We start from the raw sequence: 14416 nt of genomic DNA on the forward strand, positions 1-14416 counted from the left end.
TTATTCGCGAACTATATATATCAAACGTTTTATTCGCGAATTATTCTCGTATCTGAATTATACCTGTACTCTTTTTTGTCGTACCCATATTTACTAACTAGGAGTATCACAATAACTGATGTGTATATACATAGTATTTATGAGAAGGGGTCATTTAAGTGTATCTAAATAGATACTATGTTTCTATATGGATTCTGACGTCCTTATATTCCATTTAGAGTTAGGAATAGACGTAATCGAACCTACTTTTTACATGTTTCTCATTACTTGGGACCCTATTCACGAGAATATTTAAAGTTTGTGTTTCTAAAGGAATTAGGGGACAAAACAACATGAAAATATTTGAAGTTCGATTGCATGAACAAGAAAAGTATGATTTCTAGTGATTGCAAATGGATTATTTTTTATCTTTATCAAAACGAAAATTATTACCTACAAGAAAGTGAGTCTTCCTTTAACCAGACAAATTAAAAAGTACATCCACAAATTAAAGCAAGTCAAGCACTAAGATTTTATAAAGAGAGCGTTTTGCACATTTTTAATTACTTAAATGAGTCAAGAATTGTTAGAAGTTGTATTTGTCTCGTATCGTTAAGTTGGAAGGCTTCTATGATGTATATATGTGGTTGAACTTCTTTCTCCCTTGAGCTAACTTTTGGAAGTGAGTTCTACGATTGTTATAAATTGTCTTTGTCTCACATCGCCAAGTTAGTAGTTGTATTTGTCCTATAACTTTGGACCATCACCATGCCAAGTAAGACTTGATCAAAATAAAAGAAGAATTAATCATCTAAAAGAGAAAAATATCTTGTAATAATTAGCTATGCATTATCATCACTTCATATCTTTAAACCTTTTAATTCATGGAGGAAGGATTCTTAAATTAAAGCAAGTCAAGCACTAAGATTTTATAAAGAGAGCATTTTACACATTTTTAATTACTTAAATGAGTTGAGAATTGTTAGAAATTGTATTTGTCTCATATCGTCAAGTTAGAAGGCTTTTATGGTGTATACATGTGGTTGGACTTCTTACTCCCTTGAGCTAGCTTTTGGAAGTGAGTTCTACAACTGTTATAAGTTGTCTTTGTCTTACATCGTCAAGTTAATAGTTGTATTTGTCCCGTATCGCTATCACTTTGGACCATCACCATGCCAAGTTAGGCTTGATCAAAATAAAAGAAGAATTAATCATCTAAAAGAGAAAAATTATATCTTGTAATAATTAGCTATGCATTATCATCTCTTCATATCTTTAAACCTTTTAATTAATGGAGAGGAATTCTTCATATATAAGTGGGAAGAATTCAACTATTTATTAACAATAATGCTAAGTCTACAACCTAATCTCGCAACCTTTTCTCACAATCCCCAAAATGACAACTCGTCACTAGTTAGCTCGCAAGTGGGTATGTAAGACCCATACAAGTAGATAAGACCCATTTTATATGTTGACCAATGACGAGCTATCACGTTGAAAGTTGTAAGAGAAGGTTGTGAGATTGAATTATGGACCTGAGATTACTCATTTGATACTACATTAAGTATCACCCTAGTCTGTAAATTTCCATATGTTATCAGCATATCCATATTATTTGCGAATTATTCTCGTATCCGAATTATACCCGTACCCTTTTTTGTCGTACTTGTATTCACTAACTAGGAGTATCACAATAACTGATGTGTATATACATAGTATTTATGAGAAGGGGTCATTTAAGCGTATCTAAATAAATACTATGTTTCCATATGAATTCTAACGTCCTTATATTCCATTTAGAGTTAGGAATAGACGTAATCGAACCTACTTTTTCCATGTTTCTCATTACTTGGGACCCTATTCACGAGAATATTTAAAGTTAGTGTTTCTAGAGGAATTAGGGGACAAAACAACATGAAAATATTTGAAGTTCGATTGCATGAACATGAAAAGTATGATTTCTAGTGATTGCAAATGGATTATTTTTTATCTTTATCAAAACGAAAATTATTACCTACAAGAAAGTGAGTCTTCCTTTAACCAGACAAATTAAAAAGTACATCCACAAATTAAAGCAAGTCAAGCACTAAGATTTTATAAAGAGAGCGTTTTGCACATTTTTAATTACTTAAATGAGTCAAGAATTGTTAGAAGTTGTATTTGTCTCGTATCGTTAAGTTGGAAGGCTTCTATGATGTATATATGTGGTTGAACTTCTTTCTCCCTTGAGCTAACTTTTGGAAGTGAGTTCTACGATTGTTATAAATTGTCTTTGTCTCACATCGCCAAGTTAGTAGTTGTATTTGTCCTATAACTTTGGACCATCACCATGCCAAGTAAGACTTGATCAAAATAAAAGAAGAATTAATCATCTAAAAGAGAAAAATATCTTGTAATAATTAGCTATGCATTATCATCACTTCATATCTTTAAAGCTTTTAATTCGTGGAGGAAGAATTCTTAAATTAAAGCAAGTCAAGCACTAAGATTTTATGAAGAGAGCATTTTACACATTTTTAGTTACTTAAATGAGTTGAGAATTGTTAGAAGTTATATTTGTCTCATATTGTCAAGTTAGAAGGCTTTTATGGTGTATACATGTGGTTGGACTTCTTACTCCCTTGAGCTAACTTTTGGAAGTGAGTTCTGCGGCTGTTATAAGTTGTCTTTGTCTCATATCGCCAAGTTAGTAGTTGTATTTATCCCGTATGACTATCACTTTGGACCATCACCATGCCAAGTCTACAACCCAATCTCACAATCCCCAATGTGACAACTCGTCATTGTTAGCTCACATGTGGGTATGTAGGACCCATACAAGCAGACAAAACCCATTTTGTGTGCTGACCAATGATAAACTGTCACGTCGACGATTGTAATAGAAAGTTGTGAGATTAGATTATGGACTTGACATTACTCATTTATTAATAGTAACAAAGATTTGAGGATCATTTTGTTTCTCGTATGATCCTCGAACAAATCTCAAAATATGTAAATAATCGAAAATGATCCTCAAAAGTATTTTATTGCATATATATCCAATTAGCTTAACATGACTCCTCGAACAAATCTCGAAATTCTTACTAGAGATAACGTTTATGTCCTTATCCCCTTTCTCTCTAGTTAGCCATGGAACCAAAATTCTTCCTAGAGATAATATGATAATATTCATTATAATGGTCAAATTGTTTCTGTGGTGGTGATTATGTTGTTTACTTTTCTTTGATCCATTAAATTGGTTTTTGAATCTTAGAAGAGACACCACCTCTCTCAATTCATGTTAAGACAAACCATGCACTCCAATTCTGACTTTAACAAAAATTATTTACTTATTAAATTGGTTTTTTGCCCAATTAAAATTGAATTTGAAACCCAAATGTTTAATGTCTACATCCATTAATGTACACATCAAGTTTCATGTGTTTTTTTTTTTTTAATTGAAAAGGAGGAGTTTGTGTTCGGCCAAGTCTTCCACTAATAATATTTTTATAAAATAATATAATGTTTACTTTTCTTTAATGGGGGTCACATTCACAAAACATCTTACATAAATGCCCACCCAAAATCATATAATATACAATATATTAAAGTATGGAATGAATTTGATTCAATGAAATACTTTTAAAGCATAGAAACTATAGAGTTAAGGCATTGCATTAAGGACTAATTAAATAACAAAAATCTTCATCTGCATGTTTGGTTTAATATTTTTATCCCTATTCTGGATCCTATTCTCCAAATAATGTTTGGTACAATATTCTAGAAATATTACCCTATTTTTTTAATTACATTTTAATCCCATAAGGTTATTAATTTCACTAAATACCCCCTGAAAAAAAGTTTAAAAATTAATAAAAATACCCCCATAAACCCAACTTGTCAGATTCCAGCAACCACCGTCGGTGATAACCGGAATCTGTACAACGGCCTAACTTCCGACTAGAAATGGCCGGAAGTTCACCGCTGTGGCCTTTTCCGGCCAGATCCACCACGGATCTGGCCGGAAAAGGCCAGATCTGGCTGTCAACGACGGCCAAAGATGGCCCTCGTTTGGCCTTTTCCGGCCGTCGACGGCCATAACAGACCGTAGATCTGGCATTTTCTGGCCAGATCCACCATGGATCTGGCCGGAAAATGCCATAACGACGTGTTACGGCACAGATCCGACTAGTCTGTGCCGTAACGAAATTTTCTGGCCAGATTCCGGGGGTGGTGGCCGGAATCTGACACTGCAGGTGGAGGGGGTGTTTTTGTCATTTTATATGTTAGGGTCTTTAGTTAAATTAGTAAACCTAAGGGCTTTTTTACAAATTTTTAAAATTTACCTCGTAATACTCCCATATCTAATAACACAATACTATCCCTAAAATTCTATCCAAAATACTAAACCAAACGCACCCCATACTATCCGTGAATTATTAGTGAGTTGTTAAACCGTACATTATTATAAATTTATGAGTTCTTACCTAATAACCCTTCTGTCATTTATTTTAATATCTAAAACTTAATGATATAAATATTTTTGTTGTTTCAGAAATCTCAGAGAAATTTTGGTTATTAAATCAAACCTCAAAAAGGGTTATGTTAATATAGTCCTTTTTTTTTTTTTTTTTTTTTTTTACGAACGTCATGATTTTTTCAACCTTAGATCTAACTTTCTAATGCACGGGAATTATTGTGAGATAAAATTTATAATATTCTATGATAAGAAAATATCATTATCCTAACGTTTGAAAATTTGATTTACAGTTTAATATACATAAGGTTATATTAACTTGAGGGGTACTATATTTTACCGATTTGATAATGTTACCGACCGACCAAGTAAAACTTTCGTATTACTTTGTCGTCGTGACTTGTTATTTTTGTTTTTCTTCTAGAAGATGTTTGCTAAGGTCTCTTTCGCCATCACACCCACTATTATAACAAATTCTTATTAAACTATTGTAAGAAAGATAACTGATAATTGTTTAATTAATATTTAAATATTATTTTATTTTATTTTTCTACATTATAATTAAACAATTCCTCTACAAAAGGTTTGGTTTCTAGAAGCTCTTTTTTTTTTTTCGGGAAGAAAGGGACATTCATACAATAATAGTGAGAGAAAAAAAAAAAGGAAGATTTATTCGTGGAAAAAATTAAAGGCTTCCAGAAGCTCCTGCACGTGCCAAAGTAACTACAACCATTGGATGGTCTTAAACGCGCATTGGAATTGTGGCCCACGCTAATCTTGGATCTTTGGATGTGTCGCTTTCAGTGTTGTGCACCGTTGGATGTCGAATATTGGATTTCAGTAAGCGAATCGGAGGGTGTAGATAGTCCTAAGCAGCTCTTAGCTTCTAGAAACGTTGGTACGTGTGAAGGAATTTGGCTTTTGGCTTTTGTGTCGGCTTCAAGTTATAAGCCGCTTGGCGTCTCAGCCGCCAGCCTATACTAAATAATAGAAATTACCTAAAATTAATATTAATAAAAATTAAAATAATTTAAAAAAATTAAAATGCTTTTTATAGATATTATACTATGTATTATTTGTTTAAAAAAATGAATACAATAAATTTTTTAAAAGTAAAAAAAAAATAAACACAATAAATACATTAAATAGCAATAAATTTCTAAATTTCTAAATTACATAATCAACAAAAAAAACGTTTAACTTGAAATAGATATATGAAACAAATTATGAGTGAATATGTTTTATTGATCATCTATCCTTGGATAATTCAAGTGATAAAATGAGCATTGATACATATTGTTAAAGCGTATAGTTTCAGATACAAATCTTTTTAACTCTCAAGATTTAAGTAGGTTATCTAAGATAAGTATTTTAGAAAAAATATTCTTAAATTTTGAAAATATTTTCACTTTTAAAATATTAAATTTATTATTAATTTAACAACAAAATAATTTTTTTAATTATTTGCAAAAAAAAAATATATTTTGATATTTTCATTAATATTCCATCCCTAGAAAAAAATTATAACAATAAATCCATAGCTATTAGCTAAGCCTAAGAATGAAGCCGCAGCCAGCTTGAGAAAGGCTAAAGATTCTCAAAATGAAAACAACAGGCTCCATCCGCTGATTTTTGTCAAAACGACAACGCAAAAGGCACCGGTTTTCCATTTTCGTTTCGCCATTTGACCTGTACGTATACTCTATATATATGCACACTTCTTCTTCTTCCTTTTTCACACACACTTAACACAAATATTTTTCTGAGACTCAATTATGTACGCCACTTTAAACATACCCACTATTCAACCCCACTTTTTTTCGCCCCAATCCCCGCCCAAAACCGCCCTTTCCCCAAAGTCACCCCAATCCCCTCCCCAAATCGTCCTTTCCCCAAATTCCACCCGGTATTCCGGCCGAAACAAGCGAAACCCCTGTCCGTCTGCCGTCTCGTATGCGGCTGAGGAGTCTACTGCCGTGGGCACGCTCGGAGGAAGCTTGTACGAGGTTCTGAGAGTTCACCCCACGGCCTCCTTGACAGAGATCAAGATGGCGTATCGCAACCTGGCGAAAGTTTACCATCCCGATTTATCAGGGGAACGCACATCAGATGGCCGAGATTTCATCGAGATCCATAACGCTTATGCCACGCTATCGGATCCGGCAGCGAGGGCGGTTTATGATCTGTCGTTGGCGGGGAGAAATAGGAGGAGGTTACAAACGGCGCCGTTTGGTTTTTCGGGTCGTGGTGGATTTTACCCGACCCGGAGATGGGAAACGGACCAGTGTTGGTAGCCGGATTTTTTTTTTTTTTTTTTTTCATTTGGGGGACCCCACATTGTTTTTCTTAATTTGAGGGGTTCAAATGTTATTTTTGCAATGTTGGGGGTGCCGATGTAAATAACATTATGTACATATAATTGAGTAAATATACATCATTTCCGGCATTAAAGTGACTTTTTTCGCCCTATTTTTATGCTATACATTGGTAGTTGTTTGGCTCATTTTAATTTATTGTTACTTTCTTGGCATTTTGGTTTGGTGCTCTACAAAATAAAAGTATCTAACTTAGTGGACATGGAAAGCACTTTTTTTGAAAGTGTTTTTGTTGTTTGATAAATACATGGTGGGGAAGCTTGTTCCACAGAGAGAAGTGATTCTAGTAAAAGTGCTTTTGCAAGTGTAAATGTTTTTATTTTTGGTGATTGGGATGTTCAGTTAGTTTGTGCACCTTAACTTAACTAATCCCGTAAATTAAACTGGTTAAGTGTGCATGCTTTAGGACTTATGGTTATTTTTAGCTCTATTATAACATCAAATTTGTAATTTAAATTGATATAATAACGTTATGTAAATATAATTGAGTAAATACACATAATTTTTGGCATTAAAGTGACTTTTTTTGCCCTATTTTTATGCTAAATATTGGTAGTTGTTTGGCTTCTTTTAATTTATTGGTACTTTCTTGGCATTTTGGTCTGGTGCACTACAAAATAAAAATATCTAACTTGGTGGCATGAAAAGCTCTTTTTTTGAAGTGCGTTTTTTGTTTGATAAGTACTTGGTAAGGAAGCTTGTTCCATAGAGAGAAGTGATTCTAGTAAAAGTGCTTTTGCAAGTGTAGATGTTTTTATTTTTGGTGACTAAGATGTTCGGTTAGCTTGTGCACCTCAACTAATTCCCGAAGTCAATTAAACATTTTACAAACTCAAAAATACTCGAACATAAGATCTTTGAGTAACCTAAGATCTTGTCATCCGTCCGAGCGCAAGCTAAGTGGTTAACTATGCAAGTTGCTTTAGGACTTTTGGATTACTTTTTAGCTCTATTATACCCTCAAATTTGTAATTTAAATTGATATAATTATCATTTAGACCCTCACAACCATGAAAGGGCAATTTGCTGTTATATCAAACTCAAGAAGTATATAACTTACAAGAAAGATTTATCCAAGAAGATTGATGAAATTGAAATTGGCAATTGCTAACTGCAACACTGGTTTGACTATGGGTTGAATTTCTTATTTTGGAAGTTATGTGGGATGTTATTGATAATCTAAAATTTTGAAAGTCCTAGAAGGGTTATACTATGTTACTAGATGGGGTAACCTTACCCTAAACTTTGCACCATTGGATCTACCCCACCTGCTGCCTTCATTACTTTTTAGGGTAGATCCATTACTTTCTATGAACAACGTATTTCATACAACAGATCTCGTGTAAGAAAGATTTCTAATAACTTGGGCAAGAATTAATACCCAGATTGGCTGTCTTGCAATATGAGAGTACGGACATTTGCATTGCATTAAAAGAGGAAGCTGACTTCTATGTACATGTTGTGTAGTAACAAGTTTCTTTTCACAAAATCTAGGCTTTGCATGTGCATTCATGTCAACACTAAACACGGTTGAGTGTACAACATAAAAGTTTTCCTACATCCAAGATACAACTTGGATTTGCTTGGAATTGAAAGGGAAATGCCACTGAAACTGTTGTGACATTCATTAGATTATGAACAGAACACCCAAAAGAAACGTCATTAAAATATAATATCAAAAGCATGAATGGAAAAATTTTCATGATAGCGAATTACTTTCGACCAGAGGAAGCTAATCTGTTTAGTAGAAAACCAAAAAAATAGATAAAACCGACAATGTTATGAAAAAAAATATGTACAGTTTCCTACCGTATTAGAAGTCCATGTCACTGAGGTTTACAGGTCATCATCATGGAGTTGATGACATGCATGAGAAGACGGATACTTGAAAGTTCAGCGCCGGTGATTGTTGGTGAGTTACGTTGATGGTGCAGTCTCTGATAGACTTGATCAAAGATGGGTTGTGCATGCATTGTGATCACTGGATCTGTTGGGTTTATGGCGGCAGCCACATCTGTTAGCCATGCAAGTTTACGGTGTGTGTCATTGTTGATATCAACGGCCAACTGCTGCAGAAGAGAGAGCAATACTCCTTGGCTCAAAGGGAGAGGCACCGTAGCCAGAATCCCGTGTAGATCAACCTGGAAAATACAAGGAAGAAAAATCATACATGACTTAATATGCAGTAATGAGTATTTCAGCCAAGTTCACTTCTCATAATAATCTCCAGCACATACAGATGGAAAGTATACAGAGAAAAACTAGTATAGATCATTTAAATAACTTATGGCTAAGAGACCCATTAGGAACTAATACTCGAGTACAAGGACCGACAAAAGAATCTAAAGCATACTATAGCATACCTGTGAACATAGCCAAGACACAATAGACACATCACTTCTTTGTAGGGCAACAATGAAAGCTTCTTCATATTTGCGCTCAGATATCAATCTGGATAGTTCTTTTGCGGGGTCTAAAGATGATTCAACCTGAAGCATGAATATAGAGTAATTAATATTAGGATAGCCAACCAAAAATCTTAATGACAAATGTTATTAGGCAGCTGAATACGACTTTTCAGTCTTTCAGCATTCAGCTTCAATTGTTACTTGTAAATAACGAACAAGAGAAAGCAGAGAACCTTATCACGGAGAACATGCAAAGGTCCATTGCTCAGTTGGGGAATCAAGGGATGTACAACACTTGGGTTTCCTCCTGCAGCTGCAAGACTTATAAGTTTACGCTGAACATCTGCCAATTCTCCACTTAAAGTTTGGGCCAGTGACGAAGTAGAAGTAATTGAATCCTGAAAGAACCAAAGATTTTGATTTATGTACCTCAGAGGTAAGAAGGGGAAAAGAAAGGTCAGTGGTTCTATATGAATAGTATAGCATAGCATGATAATACACACCCTTAAAGCTAGAGCCAAGGGAGAATGTGCAGATTCAAAATGCTGCAGAGCTGCAGTTGAATGTTCAGCCATTCCTTTCTGAAAGGTAGCGTCTACTTGCTCAAAAATAGCTTTGCATGACTTCTCAAAGGCAGGGAACACTGAAGCTTCTACACCGGACTTCAAAGCATCCTAAATGAACAGACTGATAAGATCAGATATTTCTCTAAACTCACATCAAAAGATAAACAACCTATTTGAGCAATGATATTTTATTCAGTCCAGATCTGATTCAATAATTTAATTAAACTGAGCCAAGCTGAACTTGTGACCTGGAGAGCTATCTTGCCAGAAGTTTGAAATTGTGCTTGGATTTGCCTACCAACTGTAGCTTCAAGTCTTGTATTAACTGACCTGTCCAGCATATTCACTGCCTTGTCACTGACTCCTCTCTGCAGCACAAAGTATCAATTAGATGCCAATAAACCAGATTACTTTTAGAAGAACCAGAGATTCAGAGTTCAAACCTGGAAGGACTCTGTAATAGTTGAAGAAATAGTTTTCTCAATACTGGGAGAGATGGTGCGAACAATGGCTGGTCCAACTGCAGCCAATTCCCTCTTCACTGCTTTTTCTACTACAGGGGTCAAGTCCTTGTTAATTAAGTTAGTGATTAAATTAGTTATTTGTTGTGAGCGGTCTCGCGATAATTTCTCATTTTTCCCATTCTCCTCTTGGAAACGAGCCCACAATGCATCAGTGCTGGCCTTGACAGCCTTCTCAATCCCCCTTCCTAGAGATGCCTCCAGTCTTCTACCTTCTTTTGTTACAGGAAGGGTCACCACGCTCAACATCTGCTTCTGCAGTTCCTTTTGCATGGTCATTAGCTGCACAAAAAAGAAATACTATGTTGATAAGTTGACCGCGACTGGAACATATTGCAAGTGCATGTCATATTTATGATGGCTTATCCTATGAGATACAAAAACTTAAACCTTCATTTCTTTGCAAACATACTAACATAGTGTTACTAGTATGAGAAGATAAATACAAACATGAAACATGTTCCAAGATTCTCAACCAAGAATGACAGCGAAGACCAATAGCTGAACAACAGATCATAACTTCAGAAAGATTTGGCATGCGTAGGTAAAAGGTTGAACTCCGACATCCAATTTTACATTAAATCAAAGGCTTGCACAATCGCCATACATAAAAATTTATTAATAGTGAACAGAAAATATTGAAGCAATCAAGATTAAAAAGGTAATATACAGGATATAATTACTGCACATAAAAAATGTATAATTAGTGTGAAAAACAAAACCATTTATGCAGTGCCAGAAAGTGATCAAACAATCCCTTCACAATACGCTCATGTTAGTTATTCTTGAATGACACTCTTATGCATATTGAGCAATTAAAATGCAGAAAAAAATTGCACAATTTAACACGTACTAAAAGGGATTTTACAGCATCTCAACCGTGAGCAATTACCTGATTAAGCGTACTCTGCATAGTTGCAATTTGAGAAGAATCAGCTTGTGCAGAGGTGAGAGCTGAATTCCTACCAGGTTCACGGAAAGAACCAGCTGAGTTAGGAACACTTGAAGAATGATCTGGCACTTGAGAATTGCTTCCTGTCTGCTTTTTCCCCTTGGCGCTTGGTGTTCCAGATTGTGCAAATATTGTAGTCACAGCTGACCCTGAAACCTTTCCATTAACATCTTTTGTCGAGTCCTGGGCTTCTGACTCACCACTAACAGAAGGTCGGGAAAGTTGGGCTGTTAAGCCAGCACCATCAACTTCCTGCACCTCTTCCACAAAATGATTTTCTGCTGATATTGCAGAAGACTCTCTGGCCATCTTGATTCCAAGATCTGAAGCCTGGGAGCAAAACAGCTTTTCTCTGTTTTCTGGAACATGGTTTTGAGTTTCTCCATAGGAACCAAATTCATCACCATGAGCAGCTCTCGTTTCACCCACTTCTTTAACCTCCACTTCAGCATTAGCCACATCACTATTGACGACCACATCTTGAATATTTGCCTCTTCCTCATCCTTGCCCTCAATAATATTGGTAGTTTCAGAAGATGAAGCTGACATTAAGATCTCAGAAGGAGTTATCAAATGAGTCGGATGTTTGAACATGATAGATGGATTCAGCACCCTGGATATATCTTTTGTTGCAATTTTCTTTTCTTCATTCTTTGCATCATTATCATAGGAAGCTACACCAGATACATTTGCATGAATGGTGTCCATTTGCCTGTCAACTGAATAGTCAATAATTGATTGGCTTCCGCCATGCTCACCAAGTGAGGGGCCCAGCTCAGAGCTATTTTTTGCATTTCCAAGACCAGAAAGCTTCCTAGACAACCGAGGACTCAGTGGAAGAGGAGGTGACGCCATACAAAAAATATTAGTATCACTAGTTGTTCGTGCCAGAGAAATAGGATTAGAATCCGTGTTAGATGTCATATTTTCTGGCAAAGCGGCAGCCTCAAGAGAAGTAGAACGAAGAGGATATCTTGCACTAGCAACTTCAGAGTAACTTGGCTTGAATGCTGAATTAGGGAATGGAAATGCGCCAAGTCTACTTCCATTTAAGTCAGCAATACTTGCATCCCGTGAGACACCTGAATCTGAATCCTCCACACTTTCTGTTGGTGGTGGCAAGCACTGGCACAAGTCCAAAGCATACTGCTGAATAGCCAGTGTTTGAACACAATAAAGCTTAACCATATGTCCACCGGGAGGCTCAGTTGTTCCTGTAAAACTCAAAATAGGCATGGTCACTGCAAACTCTCCTATGTAATCCATGCGGGTGGCCATGGGATTAGCACCATAGTCCAAGTGTACTGAGTAAATTGCATTCTTCTTCGCATTTGCAAATAAGAGAAGACCAGCTTGAGACAATGCCACAGTTTGGTTAAAGAATGCCTCCTCAACCTGAGCTTCAACAGAACTCCTGAAGGCTAATGTCTGGGTACACTTCCATGATTCAACATCACCAGGAAGCAGCCATCCTTCTTCACTAGCTGATGACCAAATCTTCACTTCCTTATTTAAAGGTCCCTGGAAACAGATTATCTGTTTAATAACAGCTTAATTGTTTAATTAAGAAAAAATACTATAGGAGTCGCTGTAATGCAAATGCAATTATTAACTGCCATAAAAAGGTCTAAGAGCAGCTTTCTAAAAAGAATGATGACAAAAGCCCTAAAGTAACATCTCATGAAGTTTAAAAGCAAAAGTATGAATGCCACAAACAAAATCATTCTAACCAATAAAAACCTTCTTGATCATATAAAAAAATGAACTAAAGTGACCAATGGGAAGATGCTTATTGTTTAGCAGCATAAAGTACTAGGTTGGCATGTACCGCTGTGACAAGTATGATGTGACCCGCCTGGTGCGGAGCAGTCAAGAACTTGGCTGAATTTACAGGTTGGCCACCGTGTGGTTTCAATGTAGCAAGTGCCCCTGCCTTGCCATCTTCCCAAATCTTTATCTGTTGCACAACAAGAAATTTTCATGCCAACAATCAATCCACTTATTGACATTAATCAATCACAAGGCATACAATTGCACACGTGAAAAAGAGGACAACAGAGATACTTAATTTACATAGTAAACAAATATTTTGTTCAAAAGATTGTGTTTGGGACAAGAGACAAAAAACCGCAATTCAAAAATCATAAGAAAAGTTAGTAAACTGACAACCATCCCCAGAGAAAACTCACTGCACTACTCTAGCAGGGATTATAAATTATTGGCATAGTTGATTGCCTTCCCTCACACAGCTCCAGCCAAGAACTTCCATTACTGCACTTTTATTATGTTGCCTTATTTTATGATAAAATTTGAAAGATTTCAGTTTTAATTTTAAAAAAAATTATTTTGATATTCTTAATATTCCATCCCTAGAAAAAATTATAACAATAAATCCATAGCTATTAGCTACCCTAAGAATAAGCCCAGCCAGCTTGAGAAAGGCTAAAGATTCTCAAAATGAAAACACAGGCCCATCCGCTGATTTTTGTCAAAACGACAACGCAAAAGGCACCGGTTTTCCATTTTCGTTTCGCCATTTGACCTGTACGTATACTCTATATAATGAACACTTCTTCTTCTCTTTTTTCACACACACTACACAAATATTTTTCTAACTCAATTATGTACGCCACTTTAAACTAACCCACATTCAACCCCACTTTTTTTCGCCCCAATCCCGCCCAAAACCGCCCTTTCCCCAAAGTCACCCCAATCCCCCCCAAATCGCCTTTCCCCAAATTCCACCCGGTATTCCGGCCGAAACAAGCGAACCCCTGTCCTTCTGCCGTCTCGTATGCGGCAGGAGTCTACTGCCGTGGGCACGCTCGGGGAGCTTGTCGCAGGTTCTGAGAGTTCACCCCACGGCCCCTTGACAGAGATCAAATGGCGTATCGCAACCTGGCGAAAGTTTACCATCCCGTTTATCAGGGACGCACATCAGATGGCCGAGATTTCATCGAGATCCATAACGCTTATGCCACGCTATCGGATCCGCAGCGAGGGCGGTTTATGATCTGTCGTTGGCGGGAGAAATAGGAGGAGTTACAAACGGCGCCGTTTGGTTTTTCGGGTCGTGGTGGATTTACCCGACCCGAGATGGAAACGGACCAGTGTTGTAGCCGGATTTTTTTTTTTTTTTTTTTATTTGGGGACCCCACA

At 36.2% G+C, this 14416-nt stretch overlaps 2 protein-coding genes across 2 annotated transcripts; one reads left to right on the forward strand and one right to left on the reverse strand.

The window, feature by feature from the left end:
• The first annotated feature begins 6158 nt into the window (after positions 1-6158).
• Positions 6159-6890, forward strand: LOC116138890 (chaperone protein dnaJ 11, chloroplastic-like). Its single transcript, XM_031424566.1, has one exon. It carries the CDS (start codon positions 6211-6213, stop codon positions 6727-6729), a length of 519 nt encoding a protein of 172 aa, XP_031280426.1. The 5' UTR covers positions 6159-6210; the 3' UTR covers positions 6730-6890.
• A 1591-nt stretch (positions 6891-8481) lies between these two features.
• Positions 8482-14173, reverse strand: LOC116138827 (enhancer of mRNA-decapping protein 4-like). The gene is made up of 9 exons (XM_031424485.1): positions 13946-14173; positions 13086-13214; positions 11198-12778; positions 10228-10587; positions 10033-10152; positions 9722-9892; positions 9452-9616; positions 9174-9299; positions 8482-8951 (listed from the first exon to the last, which is right to left on the reverse strand). The coding sequence occupies exons 1-9, from the start codon at positions 14171-14173 to the stop codon at positions 8637-8639; spliced, it is 3195 nt and encodes a 1064-aa protein (XP_031280345.1). The 3' UTR covers positions 8482-8636.
• Positions 14174-14416: the final 243 nt, after the last annotated feature.

Source organism: Pistacia vera, unplaced genomic scaffold (genome assembly GCF_008641045.1).
Source record: "Pistacia vera cultivar Batoury unplaced genomic scaffold, PisVer_v2 Contig344, whole genome shotgun sequence".
NCBI classification, from domain to species: domain Eukaryota; kingdom Viridiplantae; phylum Streptophyta; class Magnoliopsida; order Sapindales; family Anacardiaceae; genus Pistacia; species Pistacia vera.

Excerpts from the sequence above, each read along its gene's own strand:
- LOC116138890 (XM_031424566.1), top strand. The coding sequence starts at position 6,211 with ATGTACGCCACTTTAAACATACCCACTATTCAACCCCACTTTTTTTCG.
- LOC116138827 (XM_031424485.1), bottom strand. The coding sequence starts at position 14,173 with ATGGTAAACTTTCGCCAGGTTGCGATACGCCATTTGATCTCTGTCAAG. Across the intron at positions 12,779-13,085 it reads ACATCATACTTGTCACAGCG|GGACCTTTAAATAAGGAAGT; the intron begins GTACATGCCAAC and ends ATCTGTTTCCAG. Across the intron at positions 10,588-11,197 it reads TGCAGAGTACGCTTAATCAG|CTAATGACCATGCAAAAGGA; the intron begins GTAATTGCTCAC and ends TTTTTTGTGCAG.